The sequence below is a fragment of the Colias eurytheme genome, chromosome 2 (genome assembly GCF_061535395.1).
Source record: "Colias eurytheme isolate Ceu_HAF_F1 chromosome 2, ilColEury1 Martin Lab GWU primary, whole genome shotgun sequence".
Classification (NCBI taxonomy): domain Eukaryota; kingdom Metazoa; phylum Arthropoda; class Insecta; order Lepidoptera; family Pieridae; genus Colias; species Colias eurytheme.
In genome coordinates, this window is record NC_142981.1 from 3,858,132 (window position 1) to 3,882,936 (window position 24,805).

General features: G+C 32.5%; 1 protein-coding gene across 2 annotated transcripts; it reads left to right on the forward strand.

Moving 5' to 3' along the window:
* Positions 1-155: 155 nt before the first annotated feature.
* On the forward strand, positions 156-23,111 carry LOC149910203 (clavesin-1). 2 transcript variants are annotated; one of them, XM_090111323.1, is made up of 6 exons: positions 156-304; positions 1,820-2,061; positions 7,849-8,005; positions 9,373-9,515; positions 18,930-19,091; positions 21,014-23,111. In XM_090111323.1, the coding sequence occupies exons 2-6, from the start codon at positions 1,834-1,836 to the stop codon at positions 21,197-21,199; spliced, it is 876 nt and encodes a 291-aa protein (XP_089967449.1). In that variant the 5' UTR covers positions 156-304; positions 1,820-1,833; the 3' UTR covers positions 21,200-23,111. The 2 variants fall into 2 exon arrangements, with proteins under 2 accessions (XP_089967449.1, XP_089967458.1); XM_090111332.1 differs by lacking the exon at positions 156-304 and adding an exon at positions 389-516.
* Positions 23,112-24,805: the final 1,694 nt, after the last annotated feature.

Genomic DNA, 24,805 nt, shown 5'->3' on the forward strand with positions numbered 1-24,805 from the left:
TGCTACCTATATTAAGTACGTCCATATATTATGTATATGCCCATGTGGAATTGTTGAGACTTGAGTCAAAGGCTTTTCTCGCAGTGTTATCAAGGCGCACATAGCCGACCTCTTGCACAAAGAGGCGCGAGCAGGCAGCAGCCCGCGGGCGCTGGGGCACAAAGCGACTGCGTTATCAGGTGTCTATAAAACCGCGACAACGCAGCGCGCACGCGCATTCGCTCTACTCTTTCGCGCGTTGCACGATCGATTTCCCGCCCTTTGTTGTTTTCACCGGCGCGTGAGTTTCCACTACGCGTGTGAGGTTAGTGTTTTTCACAATATTCTGTTGATTTATACATGTGATTAAATCGGAATGTAAACATTTCGTCGCTTTGTGTTGTGCTCGGTTTGTTTATGTATAAAATGTAAATTAAACCTGTGTACGGGCATTTATTGGATTCGCCTCTTTGTGTACAGTTTTGTAACGCTTCAATAAGAAAATAGTAATTTCATTAATATTGTGTTGCGTGAATGGTAAGCGACGTTTGGTTTGATGTTTTTCCTATGAACGCCAATTTAAAGGAAAGTGAAAAAAAAACTTCAATTGCAATATTTCCGTATAATTTGTAACATTAATTAAATTATTGTAAGCTGGTTTACTTAATAATTACGGCCAAAAAATTCATGCATTTTTCTTAAAATATAAAAATAAGATTGATATGAAATCCTTATCAGGTTGACAACAACTTATTTTTAGATCAATCGGTGCTTGCCAATACACCTTGTTATCTTAATTAATTGAAATAAAAATGTAATTGCGTAATATACATTTATTATGTTGCCTACTTGACTTGATTTGGTAAATGTAATGAAATGCATATTGTTTATTTGGCACAAGTTATACAATTATTGCCTCGTGTAAAGTTGAATGAACATTAAAATATTATATTATATAAATACCAAACCATAGCATATAATGACCTATATTATTTCTAAAATTCAAAATATGTATTTTTAAGTGTTGGACATAAGCATAACAATGACATAAAATATATCTATGTAATAGACAATTCACGAGATCTTTAAAATCAACCATACAATTCAAATTAACAACACAGTAACAACTTAATAAGTACATAACATAGGTATTATATTTGATTGTTATTGAAGGCAGTTAAAATAATTGTTTTCTTTATTTTTTTATTATTTATCGATGGACAATTTATGGTTGGTGTTGGGTCAGTTTAGCAAATCGAACATAAACGTGCTTTGAATATAAATATTGTCCTTGCTATGTTACCATTGTTAACAAAATTAATTGACGCAATGGTTGGTTATTAGACAAAACTAATTTTGAAACTTGCTATATTAATTTCCTTATGCTTCCATGTCAATAATGGATTAGATCATATTGCTTACAAAAAGTTGATTTGAATGTAACGAATTTAAAATAATTCTCTAAATTAAACCAAGGAATAATAAACGCCATAATATATTTATTAGTATAAGACCCTCTGAGAATAAACAAGAAATTATTCGAAATACAACAATTTATTATTGTCTCTGTAAGCAAGGCATTCTATAATCGTTTTCCATGGAATTATAATATTTACCTAATTATTCCTGAAAACATCTGGCAAAAACGGCAATATAACCCTGACCAACATTCATCTATCGAGTTTAATATTATGTGCTAATTTAGCCTTAGCTCGATAAGAAATTAAACTAATTAGTGTCATCTAACCATTATAGATAAGAGAAGATCAGTTAAATATACTTTTGGAGTAATAAAAAAACCTTAAAGAAATAGAAAAAGTAACATGTTTCATTATTTTAGGTACCGCTACAAAAATGACGTCAAACGAATTTAGACTTGAACGAAATGTGGAGCTGTCACCGGAAACAAAAGCTATAGCCGAAAAGGAGTTGAGAGAAACACCAGAAAGAGTAAGAGAGGCTCTTGAAAGACTTAAGGAGTTACTTAAAGAGAACAAAGACATATATTTTGGTGAAGATGACGAGATTCTCACCATATTTTTGCGTCCCTGCAAATGGTACCCGGAGAGCGCATTGGCACTTGTGAGTAAAGTTTAAAAGTTTTATTTGATTTTATTTGCAGCTTTTTTGGGTTTAGCTGAATGTTTTTAACAGTCTAGCATACAAATATGGTAGAAATACGTTACGTTCGTCAGTTTACTCCTTTAACAAGCAATACGTGAGGGAAGTTACACTAACTGTTTTAAAGATAGTTGGACATACTTAGGTATTATTTTCTGCTGAAATTCGTAATTAATCTCAGTGTTGTTCTATTTCTTATTTAAATTCTTAGCTATATATTTTAAAGTTACTAGTGTCTATTTTCATCATTATCAAATTGCCGTACCACAAACCGCATTTGTGTCAAAGTTAGCGGCTCTTTTAACACAGTGAACTATTGTGAATAAATATGGCATAACGATAATGAACGTATTGGATATGAAGTTCAAAAGGACAATTACTGAAGGTCGAAAGAAAGAAAGTAATTGATAATATGGCTTGTTATCTATCTAGGTGGTCGGTAATTGAATGCACAAAAATTATTATGTATAACAAAAAGTACATGATATATTATGCAAAATAATAATTGCTAGAGGTCTCTATTTATTAGAAAGCTTGGCCACTTTCATGAATATTATAGGGTATGAGAGAAACTAAACCGGATATATTTTCTTATAAAGTCCAGTGACTTGCATGTAATTTGTAAAATCGCATTACTTTCATAGGTTCAAATTAAAGCTCTAAATGTAATTACAGATCACTACCCAACAAACAATTATTACATAAACTCAAAGACAAATGATATCGTCTCTCACTATTGCTTTTAGTTTGGGATATTTTGTGCTCCCTAATTTGGTTAAAAAGTAAACATATAGTTATACGTAGAGTAAGTTTTATTGATAACAGAATGATTACATAACAAGCGCGAAGAGAGGTGGGAAAGGAAAGATACAGAGACGGGCATTAGGACAATGTCAAAGGGCAACGCATATCGAAACACGATAGCGCAGCGTTATCAGCGCCCTACGGTGACATCAGCGGATATTAATAAACTATGGACTCGGGAACATTATCGCTTCCTCTAGTCTGTATCGAGTTTACGATGTGTTATCTAGCTGTGATTATAGTGTTTACCATTTGTGTTAGTTAATTTTCCAGGAATAGTGATGGGATAGATGTTGCTAGGCGGAGTTATAAGATCTTTCTATTTAGTACCATACATACCTAACATTAAAATGTTGTATGGTGCTCAATAGCCGGGATTCGGTTAGGTCTAATAAGTCCACAACCGAAATGTTTGAGGACGAATTACCAATTTATTTTTTCAATGCTTTAAGTTTGGGCATTTTCTCTTCCCCTGATTATTCTCATACCAAGAATTTGGGCGTCGTTTTTAGGTTTTTAACATATCCCAGTCGTAAAGGGCGATTGCAGTTTCTTCATCGCCAGTCCGGTTTAGAGGTTACCGACCCACTGTCAGTGCCCGTCTTATTAAATAACCTGATATTAAGGTTTACCTTCGGCGTTAAGCACCAGTAACCCTTTGAAAGTGTGCTTATGAACATGAATATAATATGCTTAATCATAAAACTGTTTATGTAGATAATTTAAGGCTCTGTTAATAGGTACATTAAATACGTAAGCAAAATGTGTGCGTGTAAAGCCGCGTATAAACTAAGCGCGGCAAACCATCGAACATAGGCGCGCGCGGCGGCCGCGCACTATGTAGACGGGATCGCCGCGCGCGGCGACGCGAACATTGCCGCGCTCGAACGTGCCGCGGGGCGATCCGCTCGCTGTCGGTTTTTGAGACCGCATCAAAGGAGCTTCAGGCGTTCGCTCGCGCGCCGTGTGGACGGTTTGTAGTTTTGGTGATTCGGCTCGCGCGGCGTATACGTAAAAATGGACAACGAAAAGTGCCGTTTACTAATACAATTGTATGGCGCTAATGAATTTTTGTGGAACAGCAAATCCTCCCAATACCACAATAGATCGCTGAGGTATGATGCGTGGGTAGAAATCAGTAAGAAAATGGATATACCTATTCCTGACTTGAAAAAGAAAATGACTACACTTTTGGCGTCCTACAGAAGAGATGTTCGTGATGGATCGCCTGCCGCGCGCGGCAACTACGTTCAACTTAAAATATATCTACATATTGGCTCGCGCAGCAAATGAACGTCAACTCTGGTCGAACATTGGCTCGCGCGGCTGCCGCGCTTAATTTATACGCACCTTTACGCAGCGGAGTCATCAGTCAATGCTTATCTTTATTTTTTGGCTAAATGGTTTATCAAAAAGTGTGTCAAGAAAAAAGGTCACGTAGATTGCGAATCGCGAGCGTTGACATTGCCGAGTCAATGACGTATTATGTTAATAAGGTATGATTAATTAATGATCTTATATACCTATGTAAACATCGAGTACATGCGGAAGATTTACAAATACAATACATTAACGTTTAGAATTCAGAATAACAAAGTCTTAGAGAAAACCACTTCTCAAGGCTCAGCGATTATGCTGTTAGTGTGTTTATGTATATTACAAATCATTTTAGTTATTTGCTTTAATACACATATGTACTACATATATCATGTTTGATTGGCATTGTATAATGTGGGCTTGTACTCTTGTAGTGCTTGTACAGTGTACACACGTTGTTTATAAAATTATAAGTGAATATTCTATACATTTTTCGTTTCTAATAAATTAATGAATTAAAACTGTATCAAAAGAAAACTTACACATAATAAGTATAACCTCAAGAACTCGTTACTAGTATAATAATTATAATATGACCGTCAAGTTCAATAAATATAACACATAGGTACATAATACTTTAATAATCGGGACATAACAACTCTTTGGAATACTACTTATCCAAACAAAATAATAATATTATCTTAATGAATCTTAAAGGATGTTGTTGACAAGAAAACACGATTAGTTGAGCTAATATAGACAAAAGTATCGACATTCCTTATCTGACGCTGATAACAGTTGACCGAGGCTTGTATGATAAATATCTAGATCCGGTTTTCTGCCAAACAAATACACGACAAAGGAAATTGTGACTTTTTTGTAATAATCAATGTCATATCAACGGATGACTGTTACGAATTGATAACTTTTAACGATGCACATCCAATAATTAAAACAAAATTATAAATATTTGCTATAACGGATGTTTTAAAACCACTGTATTTTAGGTAAGCAATAAGCATTGTAATTTGTAATTAATTAATTATTTTAAAATCATTCCGGGGATCGTTTACCCTTCTTTTGTTTTTCGACAGTGGAACCTAGCATAGTACCTATTATATTACCTGTGGTGGAACTTGGAAAATATATTGTGATGAATGTCGGTACCAAGGTCGGTACACAAATGTTCATGAACACCTTCAAAGTAACAATTTTTAAATATTGAACGGTAAATGTTTGTTTACATGAACACCGGGATTCAAATAATTTGCATTGTCAATATGCATGAGTATTTTCATAAAATGCGTAGTTTTATAAAGTGCGTAGTGCATTGTACGTGTGTTTGTTACAAGCACTCGTCCTTTGTTTTGTTTATTTAACCTTTCCAATTAACACCAAGTTTTTTTATTTACGTAAATTAAACGCAGATACGCGTACCGTTTCGTAATATAAATGATAATGCTAGATTGATTGTTCGATTGCGATCACGTCGATAATCGTGAGGTCGCTTTTTGAATGCATAAAGATAGACATAATATATTTTGGCTTTGTATGAGGTTGCTTACCCCAAGAGGTTTCCGTTCAACAACTTTTTGTTGTGGTCGCATCATTCTTGGCATGTGAATAAGATGCCTGGTTGAAAAGGAATAGTTTTTTTTATAACGAATATTGAATAAAATATTGTAACTATATTTTAACGTCGATTAAAAATCTTTCTGTACAAAATATTTGACAATAATTTAACAGTTCAATTCGTTTTTTTCCGTTATTTGGTATTCAAAAAAATTGGTTGTATCATGAACGAATTGAGGCGGTATTTTATATCATGTTCTAGTTATAAGCAGCGGTTAAGGGGCAATTATATGAAATAACTTGAAGATTGGGCAAGCCGCAAGCGTTGCGTCTCACGGTGTAGACTAGTGAGTGTACGTGCTCCGTGTTGACTTCTTGCATATTCGCAATCAGACATTAACCTGACACTCCTTGTGCAACACTCCAACTTGTCCATGCCCTGCTCTTTGGGCACACTTTAATAACAGTAATATAAAAATTATGCGCGTAATGAGACTGATTATTTCATGTCACAGAGATTCCGACGACTGCGATAAACTTGAGTTGAAGGAGCTATTTCACATTTGTTTAAGTAGGTACAGTACATAAGTAGGAAAAAGATGGAGTCGGAGATTAAAAGCAACAACTGTCAGATGATATCATGTTCAATATGGGCTTTTTTGCCGCAAAGCTTATTTCTGCCGCCTAGAAAATTAGACTCAGCAGATTTACTATAATTTGTGCAGAAGCAGGTTATCCATTTCAGTAAATTCGCAATATGTATAAAATGTGTTGATTGTGTGTTTATTTAATGTATAGGGCTCTATGACGTAATTTATGACAAGGTTTTCTCTGAATAAATTCATTCAAAATTGAAGTTATACAATTACTTCGTTCAACGCCGTTTGATAATGATAAAAATCATAAAGGACATTGTGTTAATATTTATTACGTACTATATAGTATGTATGTGTGATATTTACTGGAATCATTAACTAGTAGCTTATTGAAGCAATTGAGATAAAGCATTTACCAACGACTAAGATACAATGTTGCTAAAATACGATTGAAACTGTATCTAATGAGAACGAGAAATAATGACCATAAAAATGCAGAAGAAGTGCATAAATCAGGTAAGCTGTAAGGCATTACAAATGTGGTAGTAAAATATGATTTATGTAAAACAACATAGTTCACCTTCGCCCTTCGCCCCTCACTAACATAAATTACCCCGCGGTAGTTTTCATTGTATTGTTACGATCGCATATTATCGAAACTAACGAGGAAATGAGCCACATTATGTTTTGCCAACAAATGTAAACTGAACATTATTATGATAACAAGATTGAATTGCGATTGAAGAGTATCAACTATCAGTTTCAAAAGAATTCTCTAGAATATGATACACGAGATGTGTAATTTAAATTTATTGTTTCTATACACTCCTATGTGAAGTATAACAGCTATTTAATATCTACATGATATATAATTATTTATCTTATTTAAGCTTGTAAATTTTAAATAGTTCATCCTTTATAATGCGTAAGTTATGTTGTAACTGGCCGACATTTCGTAAGAAAATATTTGGATAATGATCGCGATTTTATCATTGAAACGCACAATCTTACGAGAAACATGAATATTTTCAAAATCTACATCTAAAATATTCGGTTGCAACTTCGTCCTCGCAAATGGACCGACAATTTACATACTATTAGTTATTCGATAGAGATTGTGAATACAAATTAGCAGTTTCATAAGTCAAAGTAAGGAACGTAATTCAGAAGTAGTTTTGAAAGATCTCTTTTGTTAGTGTCGTACGTGTAGGTTCCATAATTATAATTAATTAATTACCATATAAAGCTGAGGTCCAAAAGGAACAAAATTTCCATTGCAGCTTGAATTTTGTATACAAATCTGTATTAATTATTGAAGCGTAGAGTGAACGGATACCTACTAGGGAAGCGCGTAGGTACCATCTTAGGCCACATCTTAGCTTTCCATCAGGCGAGATTGAAAAATCTTCTATGAAAAGCTAACTATGTTGCATTTTTTAATTTCATATTTTGTTTGTAGATGCGGCGAGTAGCTGATTTTAAGAAAGAAAATGCGTGCTTGTTGGACGGTTTACTGCCTGAACATGAAATGGATGCTTTTCTCGACCACAAAGTCGTTAACGTGCTAAAGGGACGTGACCACAAGGGCAGGAGAGTACTTATGGTTAATGTTGGAGGTAAGCGTTTTACGTGCAGGTATAATATATTATGTTGCACTGAAATTACAAATGTATGTTGTTGCAAATGTATGTTGCACTGAAATTACAATTTTGTTTTAAGTATTGTTAAATGAAGAATATATATATCAATTTAAGGTTACTTAGACCTCAAAATTTAAGGAGATAGGGTAGGAGGTTGACAAGGAAAAATACATTTAAAAACAAATTATGTTAAATAAATTTTAATATACAACGTTCAAAGTAAATATATAAATATATCGGTGTTATATTGCGATGAAAGATTATAAATTAAGCTTATCTTTGTCATAGGACATAGATGATTCTTTGTTTACCCTTTGAGCTCATAAATTCAGAATTACGCTCATAAAAAACGCATTATATGTATTTATATGAATAATCTTCATAATTGAGCAGATAGTATTACAACTGATAAAGAATTGCTGCGCAGACGTTGAGCAAACGGATTGTGTAAACCATCTTTATTGTTCCATCCATCGTTTATAATCCATTTGAAAGATACTTGTATTTATTTGTAACTAGCATACCGCCCGCGGCTTCGCCCGCTTTGTCTAAAACCTAATAAATTATATACTAAAACCTTCCTCTTGAATCACTCTATCTAATAAAAAAAACCGCATCAAAATCCGTTGCGTAGTTTTAAAGATTTAAGCATACAAAGGGACATAGGGAAATAGGGACAGAGAAAGCGACTTTGTTTTATACTATGTAGTGATGATACCACAGATACTTAAAGAATAATCATCTCTTTATATAAAAATGAAGTTTCCCATTTCCCTTGGCTACGGCATCACTCGTGAAGGCGGCAAGACCGATTTTAATTAATTCTTATGTTCCTTATTGTTAGGAGAAGGATCTTATGAATAAAAATGTGCTCATATTCATAAGCCTTTTACATCATATAAGTTATAAAATAGATTATATTGTGTACTTATAATATTTAAGTGGGGATTGTTTTACACTGATGATGCATACAAGGCAATTGGTTTTATGGTGCGCTGTTGCGCATTCTGTATAGCTTAATTTTTCTCACAGCAGTTTCTAAGAACAACTTCCGCGTCGCGCTAATTGAGATCGGAACTTTTGAGTCAATAATCCTAGACGTTAGACTTTTAAATATAGAGAACATAATTATGTTGTCACCGAAAAGTGTAATTTAAGCATAGATTTTTAGAGCTATTTGAAAAAGAAACACATTACTGTTACGAGTACAATAATTCTGGCGTAATAGGGTTTCATAGTAACGTCCTTGTGTTTGGTAAACTTTCAAATTATATAATAGTTATAACAATTCTTAATTTGAATAGAAACATAGATACATATTAATGTACTCGGTTTTTCTTTAGGCTCATGGGATCCAAAGAAAGTGAATGCTGATCAGCTGTTCAGGCTATTCTACTTAATTCACGAGGCGGCCATGTTGGAGCCAGAGTCGCAGGTTCGAGGGACTGTCGTTATTATGGACTTCCACAATATGGGTTGGAGTCAGGTATGTACTTTCATCTGTTAATTATCTATTAAGCATGTTTAGAATGTTTATTTTGAGCACTATTTTTAAAACCACTTACCTATTATTGACCATATTCATTTTTGGTACAATTAAAAAAAAAACCACTAAGCTTTTATTGCGAAAAGTTCTGGAATGTTGCCAACGAAACCTTACAGGGAAAAATAACTTTGGTAAAGAAGTATTTGTAACACAAACATATATTACCTAATTTCTGTAATACATATTAGCTTCATATTAGTAGGTACATATATAAGCAATGTATATTGAAAACTGCGGTTAATAAAAAATAAGCACGTGTAAAATTGATTTAATTAATACTAATGTATGTAATTTGTCCAAATAGTTATCAGTTAGCACATAGTACGCGTAACTGGGACATATAGCATACTGTATGTACTTATGTAACGGCTATAATTTACGGTTTCATGAATGATGAAACACTATACACGTATTGACCAATACATCTTAATGACGGTTATTTTTTATACAATTTCTAACAGGTTTTACTATGGACTATCTTATAATAATTAATCATACTTTAAGAGGTACTTAGTGTGATACCTCAGATTATATAATATGTACATAGCAAAGTGACAGGAAATATAGTCTGTATTATGATGTCAACTTGTGCAAATTGCAATACTTGAGCTTACCAATTGAGGGTTTACAAATTTCAGTTATATTCTTATACGCGACCTACTTTTCGTCAATCCAATATATGGAGTAACACTTATTGAAAACGACAAGGTCGTATGTAAAATTTCATTTAATATTGCATGTTGGATAAACAACAAGATCTACTTTTTAATATTGTGTATTAGATTTATGTAAAGTACGCATCGATTTTTTATGCAGACAGACAATATACATTAAGCTTAGATTATATCATTATGAAAATCGACAGTAGGTATAGAGTCAATAAACTCTTAATTACATATATAAGAAAGCCATTGCGTTGCTCAAACTTTGCCAATGATTATATTATTTAACAATTTTGAGCGTTATTTCGTTGGTGTTAAAGTTTTATATTATTTTATGTATTTTTTGGCATCAATGTTCAAGTGCCTAAAACACAGTTGTGTGTTCAATCGTTACGTATTTATGATTATCATTGCATTTGAATGGTTTAAATATATCCAAAGAAACACGTGGATTTGTTCGAATACTAAATTGCTGCTACGGTCCAATAATTTCCGTCCTTGCTACAACTTGTTCTATACGAACATCTTTAAATCTAATTTTCTCTTTTAAAAGAAGTACCTAGTTAACTAACCTAAGAATTTTTTGTCTTCAAAATTAAATATTATTAAGTTCTTCTTTGTACGATACGCTGTAGAAAGGTCATTAATAAAATCTGTGATATTTTTACTGATTTCGAAACTGATAATAAATTGAAGTTTAACATACTACAAAGTTTTACATTACTACAATCTTAACATCAATAATTGAGATAAATATAATATTTTAAAAAGTAAAGTGATGATACCGGGGCATTTTCTCACATCTGACGTACCTATTAGATGCATTTGGCATTGCCATAGCGAGCCATGCATAATTTCTTACAACAATGTTTTAGATAAATATAACAACTACACGTGTTGTCTACGTATTATATATTTTGTTGAACTGCAAGTCTCGTGTTAAATTTAGTTTATCAGCAGATTTATATACACTTTATGCTAAAATATGCCTATTTTGTAATCACTTAAATTAAATGTATTAACTATTAATCATTACCTATAGGTATCGTAAAAAATATGTTAATTAATGCATAAGCTGCATGCTTGCATTTTTACTAAATTTACTCCGATTCAGCATCCAAATTATTGTGATAAATTGTTTTATGTTTTCCTTTATAATAATGCTCTTGTTATTAAAATATTGGCAAATCTTGTTCCATAGAGTATCGTATTACAAATTGGTATCGTCATTTTAACACTTTATCATGATATCTGATTGTTCACTCATCTATCTATACATATAATAAAATCGTAGGAAAGTCAAAACTGTACATTGAATATTTTTTTAAAAGAATACATAATCCATGATCTATAATCGATATAGAAGCCAAAAACATAGTTTTTAGAATTTTTGTCTGTTTGTCTGTTTGTCGGTTTGTCTGTTTGTCTGTTTGTCTGTATGTTTGTCCAGGCTAATCTCAGAAAGTACTGCACGGATTTACTTCAAATTTTGCATGAATATTACTAACAGGTCGGGTCAGGCTGTTATATACATATTAACATGCTATCACCTTCGGGGGAGGAGCTGTGAACCTTTATTTTTCTTACGTATTCCGTGTACTACGACAGCGTACAATATAAAGACTCATGTTTAAATGTTGTTTTTGAGTAAGCCATGCTATTGTCTACCTTTACACTATAAAAACTACATCATTTAAGTAATTTTGGCAGAGAAACAGTATAATGAATCTTAGTACTATAAAGACAAATTTAAAACAGCGCCATCTATGAGATTTCATTAAAATTAAATCAATTTACATAATATTAACGCTCCTTGGAAATTCATAATTTAAATATTATGATGTTGGTGAGTTTGTTTTTTTTTTTAAGTTAAATAAATAATTCATATCTTCCCAGAGTAAATTTCAGGTGCGCTTATATTTCATGTGAATATACTAAATTTTTATAAGTGAGGGTAGATGTTAGTTACAGTTATATAGGTAATAGACGTAGTATTTGTATTCTCTTTGGGTAATAGTAGATAACAGTGATTGTGTTCATTGGTTACATTTTTAAAAATCTTCGGCTTTTTTTTAATTTTCGCCTTCTTGCGTTCCCACAAAAGGTAAGTTGTAGCTTTTATATTTATTGTTTATTATAATTATATAGTTAGACTCATGTTTTTAATTAGTTAAAGTTATGACAAAATAAGAAAATGATGAAATTTTATTTTTATCATGTATAACTTTTACAAGACTATATTATACGCCCAAAGTACTTTTAGTTTTTCACTTTAGTTCTTGATAAAACTTTATTTGTTAGTAGCTTTTTATTAAAATTAGGTGCACTTATCTTTTGATTTTTTTTTATTTACAGATTCAATGTTCATAAAAATTGACGATTTGCGTGAGGATGTAGTGGAAATTAGTAACCTTGCGCGTGGTCAATCAATATTCAATACATATTATAATAAAATTCTAGAAAAGTGATGTCTGTACAATGAAAATATATAAAAAAAATAGCAGGGGTTATTATTAAATCGATCTCAAACCCAAAACTGTAGATATAATTTTTTTTGTCTGTTTGTCTGTATGTTTGTGCACGCTAATCTCAGAAACGGCTTATCCGATTTAGATGCGGTTTTCACTAATATATTCAATATTGTGGTAATCTTCATTTAACTTTAAGTGTTTATTTCATGTTAATCGGTTTGTAAATAAAAAAGTTATGACCATTAAGTATTCACGGCGAACATTTGCTAAGGCATTCCATGGTACACTATTATACAGTGTACGTTAAAACGTAAGTTATCTGTTATACGCTACAGTTATTATTCCTTATAAATGTCCAGGTGATCATATCGAAAGTCCCCAAGGGTGGGGGGGTAAGCTGAGGTAGTAGGGGGGGAAGGGGTCAAATTAGAATTATGCTTACTTCTAGGTAAATTTTATACATAAAATGTCCTTTAAATTATGTCGTATTATATTTTTAACCCCTTTTAACCATTTTTAACCATCAAAAAGATGGGTGATAAGTGTTTGACCGCTATGTTTGTCTGTTTGTGCCACCGTAGCTCGCTAACAGGTAATACGAATTAGATGCGTGTTAGGCAGCATATTTTCCGACGCTGGTTCTTAGATAAAGTGTATCAAAATCGGTTCATCCATTTATTATACCTAGGTATATAGAGGTAAAAGTGAGAATGTGGGAAAAAATATTAGTTATATTTTTATCCAATTCGGTTTATCCATTTATTAGATTACAGCGGTGAAAGTGGGAATGAACAATAATCGAATGTGGTCAAATAATATACTCAAGCGGCATATCAAAATATAAAAGAGCAACGTGTTTTATCGAAATCGGTTCATCCGTTTATTACATTTAGGGGTGACAGTGGTTAGATAAATAAACCAAATGGAGCATCAAACGACAGGATATGACGTGTACATATAGGTATAATTAGATAATACGGTTTACATCAAAATCGGTTCTGCCATTTACTAGGTGTGGAAAGAGAAGGGTTGAAAGTCTGTGAAAGAAGAGGGGGATATGGGAGCGAGAGGATAGCCACACCCTGGAAATTTTGAACTCTACTCAAAGCCACATAGGCCTGGCTCTTGGCAATTTTTTTTCCTAAAGATACCACTTCTTTTGCCACTGTGATCCATTACAATTTGTGCACGGTTACGGCCCAACTTAAAAGATGTCAAGGAGCAACAAACTTATAGATATCAATATGATGTAGGAATGTAATATGGAGGTAGAGGTAGGTCTCGCTCACTTGAAAATATCACATGAAAATAAGAAACCGAAGTTAAAAATTTAAAAATTAAAAAGAAAAACCCAACGCAACGAAGGAAAAGGAATAAATAATAATTTTACAAACTTCCCGACGATCTTTAAAATTAAGTACCATTATAAAAAAAATATAATTGTATATGATATGATAATGATGGTATGGCAGCTCCGACGACTTTGTTTTTTTATTTTTATAAATATTTAAAATGGTATTCTTCTGTAATGGTAATGGTAGTCTTCGGGAAGTTTGTAAAATTAGTGAAACTTTTATTACATCGTCTCAAACTTTTTGGTCTGTGTAGCGCATGTCGCGTGACGGTCGGCTGCCGAGTAGGTATAAAGCAGTGTTCGGAGTCATTATCGTACAAATACGATAATTTTGTGCCTAAGTTTCACTTTTACCGTGGTTTCATAAAACCACACAACATTTTTTTCTTTTTCTATGCACTTTTCTTCGTTGCGTTGAGTTTTTTTTTATTTAATTTTTATTGCACGGTCTAAACGGTTTAGTTACTACGGTGTGAGACGGGAAAGATCTGAGCGCTGAGACAAACGTCAAAACGCAAAGGAATAGAATCCGCTATCGATACTAATTATTGTCTTAAGCGTATGATGTTTTGATAAGGATTTGTTCACCTTACCAACGACGACGACGACCACGAACAAAATTTTCATCCAGTCGTAATTTAACAAAATTGTGCAAAACACAATTAAAAATAAATTATTAAAATTTCCTGTCGTTCTGGTGATTGGAATTTTTATTTTTGAGATCAACGAATGAAAAAATAGATTTTTCGTAGAAACGGTTATATATATATTGTCAAAAACATCCGTACAAGGAAGGAATTTATTTTTATTTTTTAGCTCAGTTTAGTAATAAATTTTACTAACAGTTCGTTTAATTATTTATGGTACATAGTACGTGTTTATTCAATAAAAGTTAAGTAGTAACTACCTAATATGCAGTCACTATTCCACGCGGACGAAGTCGCGGGCACAGCTAGTAAATCATACACATGAGATTAGTCAATATGGACTTTAATTTTCTAGAAGTGGCATATATTGGGGTAGTGCCAACTTGCTTAACTCTGTCGATAACAAAAGCGTAGGTACATCACAATTAAAAAGAAAACAACAGAGGCAACGCTTTGTTTTCGTGAGTCATACCCGGTCCTTGACAAAACATTTAGGTTTAAAGTACAATAATTACACAGTAGGCATGAGGGGAACAAAGATAGGTGCAAAGTCTTCTGAAATGCTCCTTCCATTGTTCTTTTATCTCTTTGTTGGACGGATCACAAAGAGTTATTAATATATTAATCGTTTTTCAATCCATATAGAATAAAAACGGTAACTAAATACTTACCTATATCCCATATTGGACATATTATGTCTAAATGGAATTTATGAACAGGATCTTCGATAAGAAACTATTATCATAAATAACGTATTGACTGATTAGTATTTTTTGATATGCTTTTATCAAATTATTAAGAAATCAAATCGCATGCATGCTATTACCTACTCATTATTACAAACTGTTACCATGTCAATAATTAAGATGCCATTTTTTGTAGTTTACTCGAACAGTGTGCAAAAAAGCACCCTGAACTAGGTACTAGTTAATTATTAGATACAAATTTCTTTTTTTTATAAATACTTCCTATACATTTTAATTAGTAATTAATTCGTGTTCTTAGCCTTCGAGCAAAACAATACTTATATGTAAATTTCAACATACCAAAACGAAATAGCATATGGTAAGTTTATATTAAAAATACTCTTTTAATCAACGACGTCATACTTTTAATAGAAACTGTTGTTTACTTGGAGGGCATTCAAAACAGCGTTGTTTAGTTCAGATCACATCTCCTCTAAATTTCTCGTTATACAGTTAACCTCTAACCAAATCACGTAGCTAATAAAACATCAGATCTAAGGTCCCGAATGTAAGGCACAATGAGCGGGCCGTTTACCTTCAAACCACGTTCAAATTTCAAACAATTGCTATCGGTCATTTTGACAAAATTTATACAAACATATATCCCGTTAACTTTCCAAGTATCGGGTGATTGGGAAGTGTATTTGAATAAAGACCGGAAGGAAAATGTCATTTGTCTCAGGGCTTCACTCCAAGGGTCCTCACGTTCGAGGCTGTGTTTGATTATTCTGCAGATGTTTCTGATATTGAATATATTAAGGAATTACAAGAACAATACATGATGCTTTGTAGATGGATGATTTTATTGATTTTTCTTCCGTGTTTAATTAGTTTTAATTGTTAAATTGCAATAAATAGGAAGGTGTTCGTTAATGAAGCTATATTCGCAATGTTATTACAAATCAGATGTTTTGATGAATACACTTAATTACGCATTATGAGTTCAGGTAAATTAAGTTCACTGCCCCAATTATTTAGTCAACAGCTGCTAAAGAAATAAATATGTTGTGTATAATTTTCAAGTTAGTTTGAATGAAAAAAGTAATTGTTCTAGGTATCTTGTTTTTATGTCCCAGTTTTTACTGGGTTCTATGCGTACATTGTTACTTGTTTATGTTTCAAAACCACACCGTGGTAAATAAATATCTTAGTATAAATAATTTTTATCTAAATAATATACCAATATGCCAATATTGTATTTAAACATCCGTTCATTGTTGTGTGAGGAAGTGGATTTTCCTTGCAAAACTGAGGACGGCGATAAACACGTTTTCTGAGCTAATCGCAAACTCGTTCATCCTAAATGTGTTTTCACACTATATTTAGCTAAAACCTAGGTAAAGAGTTTAAGTTTATGTTTAACTTTGTTACAATATTGCTACAATATTATGGCAAAGTAAGCAAAATATAATATCTACATTTTAAAATAAGGTTTAACTACCTATAGGTATTACTTATATCTCTATATATAAAAATGAATTCCTTTTTCCCTTGGTCTCGGCATCACGCGTGAACAGCTGGACCGATTTAGATAATTCTTTTTATTTAATACTACCAGCTCCCCGCGGGTTCACCCCCGTGGCTCCGCTCCTGTTGGTCGTAGCGTGATGATATATAGCCTATAACCTTCCTCGATAAATGAGCTTTCTAACACCGAAAGAATTTTTTTAATCGGGCCAGTAGGTCCCGAGATTAGCGCGTTCAAACAAATAAACAAACAAACAAACAAACTCTTCAGCTTTATAATATTAGTATAGATTCCTTGAAGTACGAGGATGGTTTTTATGAAAAAAACGTAAACATGTACCACGAGCGAAGCCGGCTCGGTCCGCTAGTTCTAAGATAAAATTACATTTTTAATAGTGTCCGACCGAAACTGGTTTCCAGGCCGAAACCGAAACCGAAACCGAATGTTCGGCCGTGGCTTCAGTTTCGGCCGAAACCGAAACCGAAACCGAAACTCACGTGGTCAAGTATGAAATTTCTAAAAATACTGAACTTTGGTGCATTTTACCTATTTTAGGGCATGAAGTGAAAACACAGGTTGTGATCATTTATTTAAAATAAAATAAAAAATAATAATATTTTTAATAATAAAAAATTTAATTTTTATTATTTTTTCAAATTAAGTTCTCAGTAAAATCAGTCATCTAAATCAAATCAGTAATTGTTACTGTTACTTTAAATACTAAGTTTTGGTATTTTGAGTCCTTCTCTTTATTAAAGAGTCTTTAATACTTTGGATTGGTATTTGTACTTAGAAGAATAATCAGTCTCTTTTAGATACCTCTTATGTAAAAATAATAATTATTAATTACTACTAGCGGCCCGCCCCGGCTTCGCCCGTGGTACATATGAAAAATAGATGTTGGCCGATTCTCAGACTTACCCGATATGCACAGAAAATTTCATGAGAATCGGTCCACCCGTTTCGGAGGAGTATGCAGACTAACATTGTGACACGAGAATTTTATATATAAGAAGATTACACCCAGTTCCAATCTCAACATAGATAACCTATTTTGTTTCTGATAATAAATAAAAAAAAAAAAAAAAAAAATCAAAAATTGTTTCCACCAGCGTGGGTCAACCAACGCTTTGACAGCGTCCGTCAAAGCGTTGCCGAGGAAAACGAAGATAGGCGAGCGTGAACGTGTGTGAACTAAGTTCACTGAACTTACGAAATAAGTTTCGGTTTCGGCAAAAGTTTCGGCCGATTTTGGCCGAAACCGAAACTGCGGCCGAAACTTGATTTTTGGCCGAAACTCGGCCGAAACCGAAACCGAAACCGAAAGTTCGGTCGGACACTAATTTTTAATAGGTATATATTTTGAATTAAAATGGAATAGCCGATTGATAAATTTGCATTTATCATTAATCACTTTACTTATTGACGTAAATGAAACGTTAAGTAAACAAAGTTGCATAAGTGTAACAAAAATCAGTGGAAGGTTTCAGTGATTAGTATCTTTAACCTATAAATTAAAATCTTGAGTAATTTCATGTCCGGTTATTATCTAAAAAGCCATGCAATATAATGTCCGCGATAAACTTTATCGGTCAAGATACGTCTAACGGAAAATATGTAATTATTTATGAAGTTCGAGATATATTCACCTAGTTCATCAGCATTTGGTTTAATGAAATTGTACTTTTTTTCCTAGAAGTTTTAAGCATATTATGAAAAAACCGCAGTACTTATAGTTCTTGCTTCATGAGATTGAAGTGTAGAAGTAGTGTATTTTATTTTCTTTTCATTTTCATAAATTTTGTTAAGATACAATGGCAACCTGAAAGTCACAACATCATTAATTTACAAAAACAAAACACTAAATACATATATAATAATATTTATGCATACATTCCTTAGGTAAATTTAAACTAATTTCGATTTATCTAAAACAAAAAGTACCTACATAAATATTTAATCGCAATAAAAACCAAATTCAAAATGAATTTTATCTTCCTTTCCAGACTATGGGGCTGACGCCATCTTTCTCAAAGCGTTTGCTGACATTCATCCAAGATGCGATGCCTTTACGGTTGAAGGAAGTCCACTTTGTCAAGGAACCCATGATCTTCAACGTTGTATGGAAGATGTTCAAGCCCCTCATTAGGGAGAAACTAAAGACTAGGGTGAGTTTTCTTTTCACTTTGTAGAATAAAAACTGTGCTTTATAGGCTTATAGCGTTAAAGGTAGGTTAAACAATGGTGTATATTATTATTCTTTTGCATAAAAGTATTAAATCAGCTAAAGTAACAGCTGCATAAGTAAATTACGATTAATATAGATGAAGTATCAAAGTGATCTATTTAATTCTACTAAGGGCCGATTTTTCAATCGCGAGATAAACAGTCTAATAACTACCTCTCGAATAGATTTATTCAATTATTTATCTAACTAATAACGGCTCGCCTATTTTTCAATCGTGATTTATTTGATGAATAACTATCTGACCAAATATTTCCATATTGGCAGCTCTGCTCTCGGAGTGGCGAAACAAAAATATTAAATTAGTCAGGTTAGAGCGGGATAGAGTCAACTCTTGCAATTTGTCAACAACCGTCATTATGACTCACGTCAGGAGTGCATTTTAGTTTGTCTTGTATTGCTCTTGTCTTCTATAATTATTGTTGATTGTTGTTTTGATTCGAGTAAAGAGTATGGTTAAATTTGTGTTTCAATTTATATATTTTACGATAGAAACGACATACTTAAAGGCAGCGTTCGGCAAATTTTCAATGGCATGGTCATCAGTACTATCAAAAACATCAATTTCAATATGATTTTAATTGATAATAATTATATAGAAAGAGGTTTAATTGTTAATAATTCTACGCTCTATGTTATGACATACGAAAATATCCCAAATTTGACGCGTCAGTTGTCAACTCAAACGCCTAACTGTCGAATAGCGCGCTATCTGGCCGTTGGAGCGGCAAATAGATTTATTCCTCAAATAACGTAGTTATTCGATAGATAAGGCCTATTCGTCTATTGAAAAATTGAATATTTTGTTAACTGAAGAATAAAGTCTATCTAGCTGTTTATCTGGGCATTGAAAAATCGGCCCTAAGTTAATCAGTTACAAGGCTTAGGGCCGATTTTTCAATCGCGAGATAAACAGTCTAATAAATACCCATCGAATAGATTTATTCAATTATTTATCTAACTCATTACGGCTCGCCTATTTTTCAATCGTGATTTATTTGATGAATAACTATCTGACCAAATATTTCCATATTGGCAGCACTGCTCTCGGAGTGGCGAAACAAACATATTAAATTAGTCAAGTTAGAGCGGGATAGAGTCAAATCTTGCAATTTGTCAACAACCGTCATTATGACTCACGTCAGGAGTGCACTTGTCTTCTATGATTGTTGATTGTTGTTTTGATTCGAGTAAAGAGTTTGGTTAAATTTGTGTTTCAATTTATATATTTTACGATGGAAACGACATACTTAAAGGCAGCGTTCGGCAAATTTTCAATGGCATGGTCATCAGTACTATCAAAAACACCAATTTCAATATGATTTTAATTGATAATAATTATATAGAAAGAGGTTTAATTGTTAATAATTCTACGCTCTATGTTATGACATACGAAAATATCTCAAATTTGACGCGTCAGTTGTCAACTCAAACGCCTAACAGTCGAATAGCGCGCTATCTGGCCGTTGGAGCGGCAAATAGATTTATTCCTCAAATAACGTAGTTATTGGATAGATAAGTCCTATTCGTCTATTGAAAAATTGAATATTTTGTTAACTGAAGAATAAAGTCTATCTAGCTGTTTATCTGGGCATTGAAAAATCGGCCCTTAAGATAATAATTATGCATTAAATTTCTTAATAACGTTGATTAGATTTAAACTTAAAACATGGGAGGCACACTAGAAGATAACCTTTTTTCTATATTTCGGGAACGTCTTATTATCCGAAATATAAAGATCAGTACGTCAAAAAACTAGAACCATTTGTCTATACTTCTGGTACCTCATATTGTCTCAAATATAAAGATCCATACGCCAAATAACAATAAGAATTTCAATTACAGATATTCTTCCACGGTTCCAAAATGTCGTCGCTCCACAAGCACATGGACGCATCTCACCTGCCTGCGGACTATGGCGGTGAATTACCCGCCATAGACTACTCAGGAGCCGACTGGTATCCCGTCATCAACGAGGTACTACCACACATACATAACTGGAACTCGTATGGATACGTTGAGAACAAGTAATGCCCTAAAATAAAAAATATACTCGCGACTAATTTGAACGTGGTATTGTTTAGCCAATGGCCATTGTTCATTTTTTTCCCGCAACGCTATTGGCCAGAGATTCATAGTAATACTTCAATATCAATGTTCAAAATATTTGCTTGTTATTGTACCAAGATCAGAAATTTGTAGATAGACTAAGTTGACTGAGCCCTATTGTACGATTCACCAATCTAATAATATTTCATATAAGGCAAATAATGTTCGATTCATGTATTTATTCCAATTTTAATAAATTGAACGATGTAAGCAATTATGTATATCAGTAAATGCAGAATGCTGATATAATTGATCATCAGGCGCTAAGAATTATCGAGATAATACTGCTTCAACATTCTAAAGTAATAAAATTAAATGTTATATTTTTAGTACAACTCAATTTTATACGTTTATTTATTTATTCAAGTTATATAAACTTATATAAACGTAGTTTGTTGAATACTTTGTAATCTCAAACCTTTCATTCCATAATATAAATGTTTGTTCTTATATTTCTGGTCCTGGTAGATAAATATTGCCATAAGTAGGGGAAGTGTAGTTAGAATTTGAGTATTTTATGAAATTATAGTTGTATGTTGAGCATTATTACATTTTGTTTGAGTGAATAAAGTTGGCGATACTGGAATATTAGGAATTTCGTATCTCAATTTTATTCACAAGGATGTGTTGAATCAGATTTGATTGTTTAACTATGAGGCATTTGTAGAGCTTTAGTGACGTCGTTATAAAAACGCACTTAGTTTTAGTAAACGTAAGGACCAATAAGGATAAGTTTTGACAACTAATTTAGTTTTTTAAGTACCTATAAAGGCAGCATTATGCAACGGTTTTCAAAGACATATGTACAAATATTTTCGTTTGTTAGATATTCTTTCAAATCGATATTTAATATTTTATATTTTGCCTTGTTGATGTTTAAATATCTTATTAATTGTGTTGTTTAATTTATATAAATTTGGACCAATTATTATAAATGTTTGCAGCGTATTGTAATTGTATTCATAAATATTTAAGACTGGATTTTTTATACAACCGGATTGTAAGAGGTGGTTTATATATGATTTATGTAAATTAATATTGTCGTTTTAAATGAACTTCTGAATATTGAGCGAAATTCATGACACATGCAAATTAAAATTTGATATTAAGATATAATAATATTAAGTTTGTGGCTGTGAATGTGGTGGTGCTGTGAAATCATAATGTACTGGAGAATAAAATAAACGCAGCACGTTTTCAACTTAGATATTTATATGTGGTAATCCAGAATGCGGGCATCTGTATGAACGGATATCTGAAAGATTCAGACTTGTATAACGCAGCTAATGTGAAATTTTGGAAATTATATACATTGTTCGGAAACAGGGTTTTGGGAGTTCATTATGTATCTTAAAACCTACTAATACATAAATTGCATAAAATTTTAAGGGTGATTGTGACAGATGTACGTTATAATATGTTGTGACTTTTTCATGTAAGCAACATTAACTGGGTTATTCCATATATCCCCATTAACTGCTCCCTTAAAAAAGGAGTAGAGGTTTGTTACACAATGTGGCACATATCAATGGGGCTAAATGGAATAACCCATTGGGATGAAGAATCGTGAAAGATTTTCATGACATTTAAGGATACGTTAAGTGAATTTGTAGAAATTGTGAGATAAACCAAAGTTGTATCTGATTGTATTGCGATAAAAGACATTAAGGATTATAATAAGTGGGGTCGTAGAGTACTTGATTGTTTCAACGTTTTTGGAAAATTAAAGCGTGGTATAGAATTTTAAGTGGAAAAATACCTGACTTGCTCAAGATAGAATAATATTTTGTATGCCCAATGATGGAAATACTTATTAAATGATTAAAAATAAAAATGTTGTTTTATTTCTTTACTAGCTATTCCCCGCGGTTTCACCCGCATTGCTCCGCTCCTGTTGGTCTTAGCGTGATGATATATACCTATAACCTTCCTCGATAAATGGGCTATCTAGAAATACCGAAAGAATTTTTCAAATAGGATCAGTAGTTTCTGAGATTAGCGCGTTCAAACAAACAAACAAACAAACAAACAAACAAACTGTTCAGCTTTATAATATTAGTATAGATTATATGAGTAATTATGATACCAAAATACCTACTATTAAACATTTAAACCTCGACATAGCCCAGTGACTTTCAAATATTTTATACCAATATCATTTCATAGGTCATAATACAAAAATATGAAAAACAAGAAAAAGGAATAGGTATTAAATAAACTAAATTCCACTCTGAGACAGATTTGTCCACTACAGTACATAACATTAAACATGGACATATTTAATAGTAGGTAGGTAGTTAAAGTTACATACTTAAAAAATACAGACGCAAATATGCAAAAAAATAATTTTGTATAAGTGCAGTTTAAGAGATTTGGCAAAGCCATTTATGTGGAAGATCTATTAACGTTTTTTTTTGCTAAAATTTTATTTTACTTGTAACTTCGAATTCAAAAGAATAAAGATACAAATACTATAGAAAAGTAAGATTGTGTTAAAAGCTACCGCACCTTTATGGCTGTTGTTACTCGTATTAATAGGGCTCAGCTGATCTCCACTATTATTTGCTGTAGATATTATTTTCAAAAAATATTTTTAACTATCCTCTAGCAGGCGAATCCAACGACTTTAGTTTACCTACTCTTTAATAAACCGTAATTCTAGCCTAATAATCGTGATATTTTATAATATATCGACTCGTATTTAACTTAGCATAATAATTTGATCTATAGTAGCAGAAAATTATCTCTAGAATAGCACCTATTTACCTAACACCACAGACTAATAATAATATACTACGTATACAACTAACACTTATAGCAGAGGTTAATCATAGGTTCAATAGACATGTATTAAATTGTTCATTATAAAATATATATATTCATTTATAAGACGGTTTGTATACACTGAATTAGTGTTTGAAGGTTAAATAACAACTTTTTCAAATAACTACAAATTGATTTTATATGAATAAATATTATTAAGTCGCTTAAGTTTTAATACTGAGCAAATATGCGATTGGATTTTGGAAACTTAAATTTCCACAAAAGCCGGACAGCAAAAAGCATATCTCGAAAGCATTCGTTCTTAATCCTCTGCTTAAATTAACACTACTATAATAAAAGTCGTCGAACTTTTGATCCTGAGACATGTCGGTTTTCACACGATATTTTCCTGAACCGTTCCATTATTGGTGTTGCTAACAATGCTAACCATATGCGCAGATAAATTGTAAAATCAAATTATTTCCTGCACGCTCAAGTGGTCTTGATTTCTTGAAGCCCCGACTTATCGATTTGAAGTCCGAGGTCCTCACCACTGAGCCACCACTGCTCAAAAGCAAATTAAGCATACTATTTACTTATTTAAAATATAGATACATTTATTTTGAGATAATTAACATTTTTCAGGCTGTATAGTCGACATAAATAAAACCTGTACCTACTGTATTATTTCGGCTCTACCTTTTATGGCTGGTTTTTAACTCTTAGAACGATATTAGATATTTGTGCTTATATTTAAAAAGAATA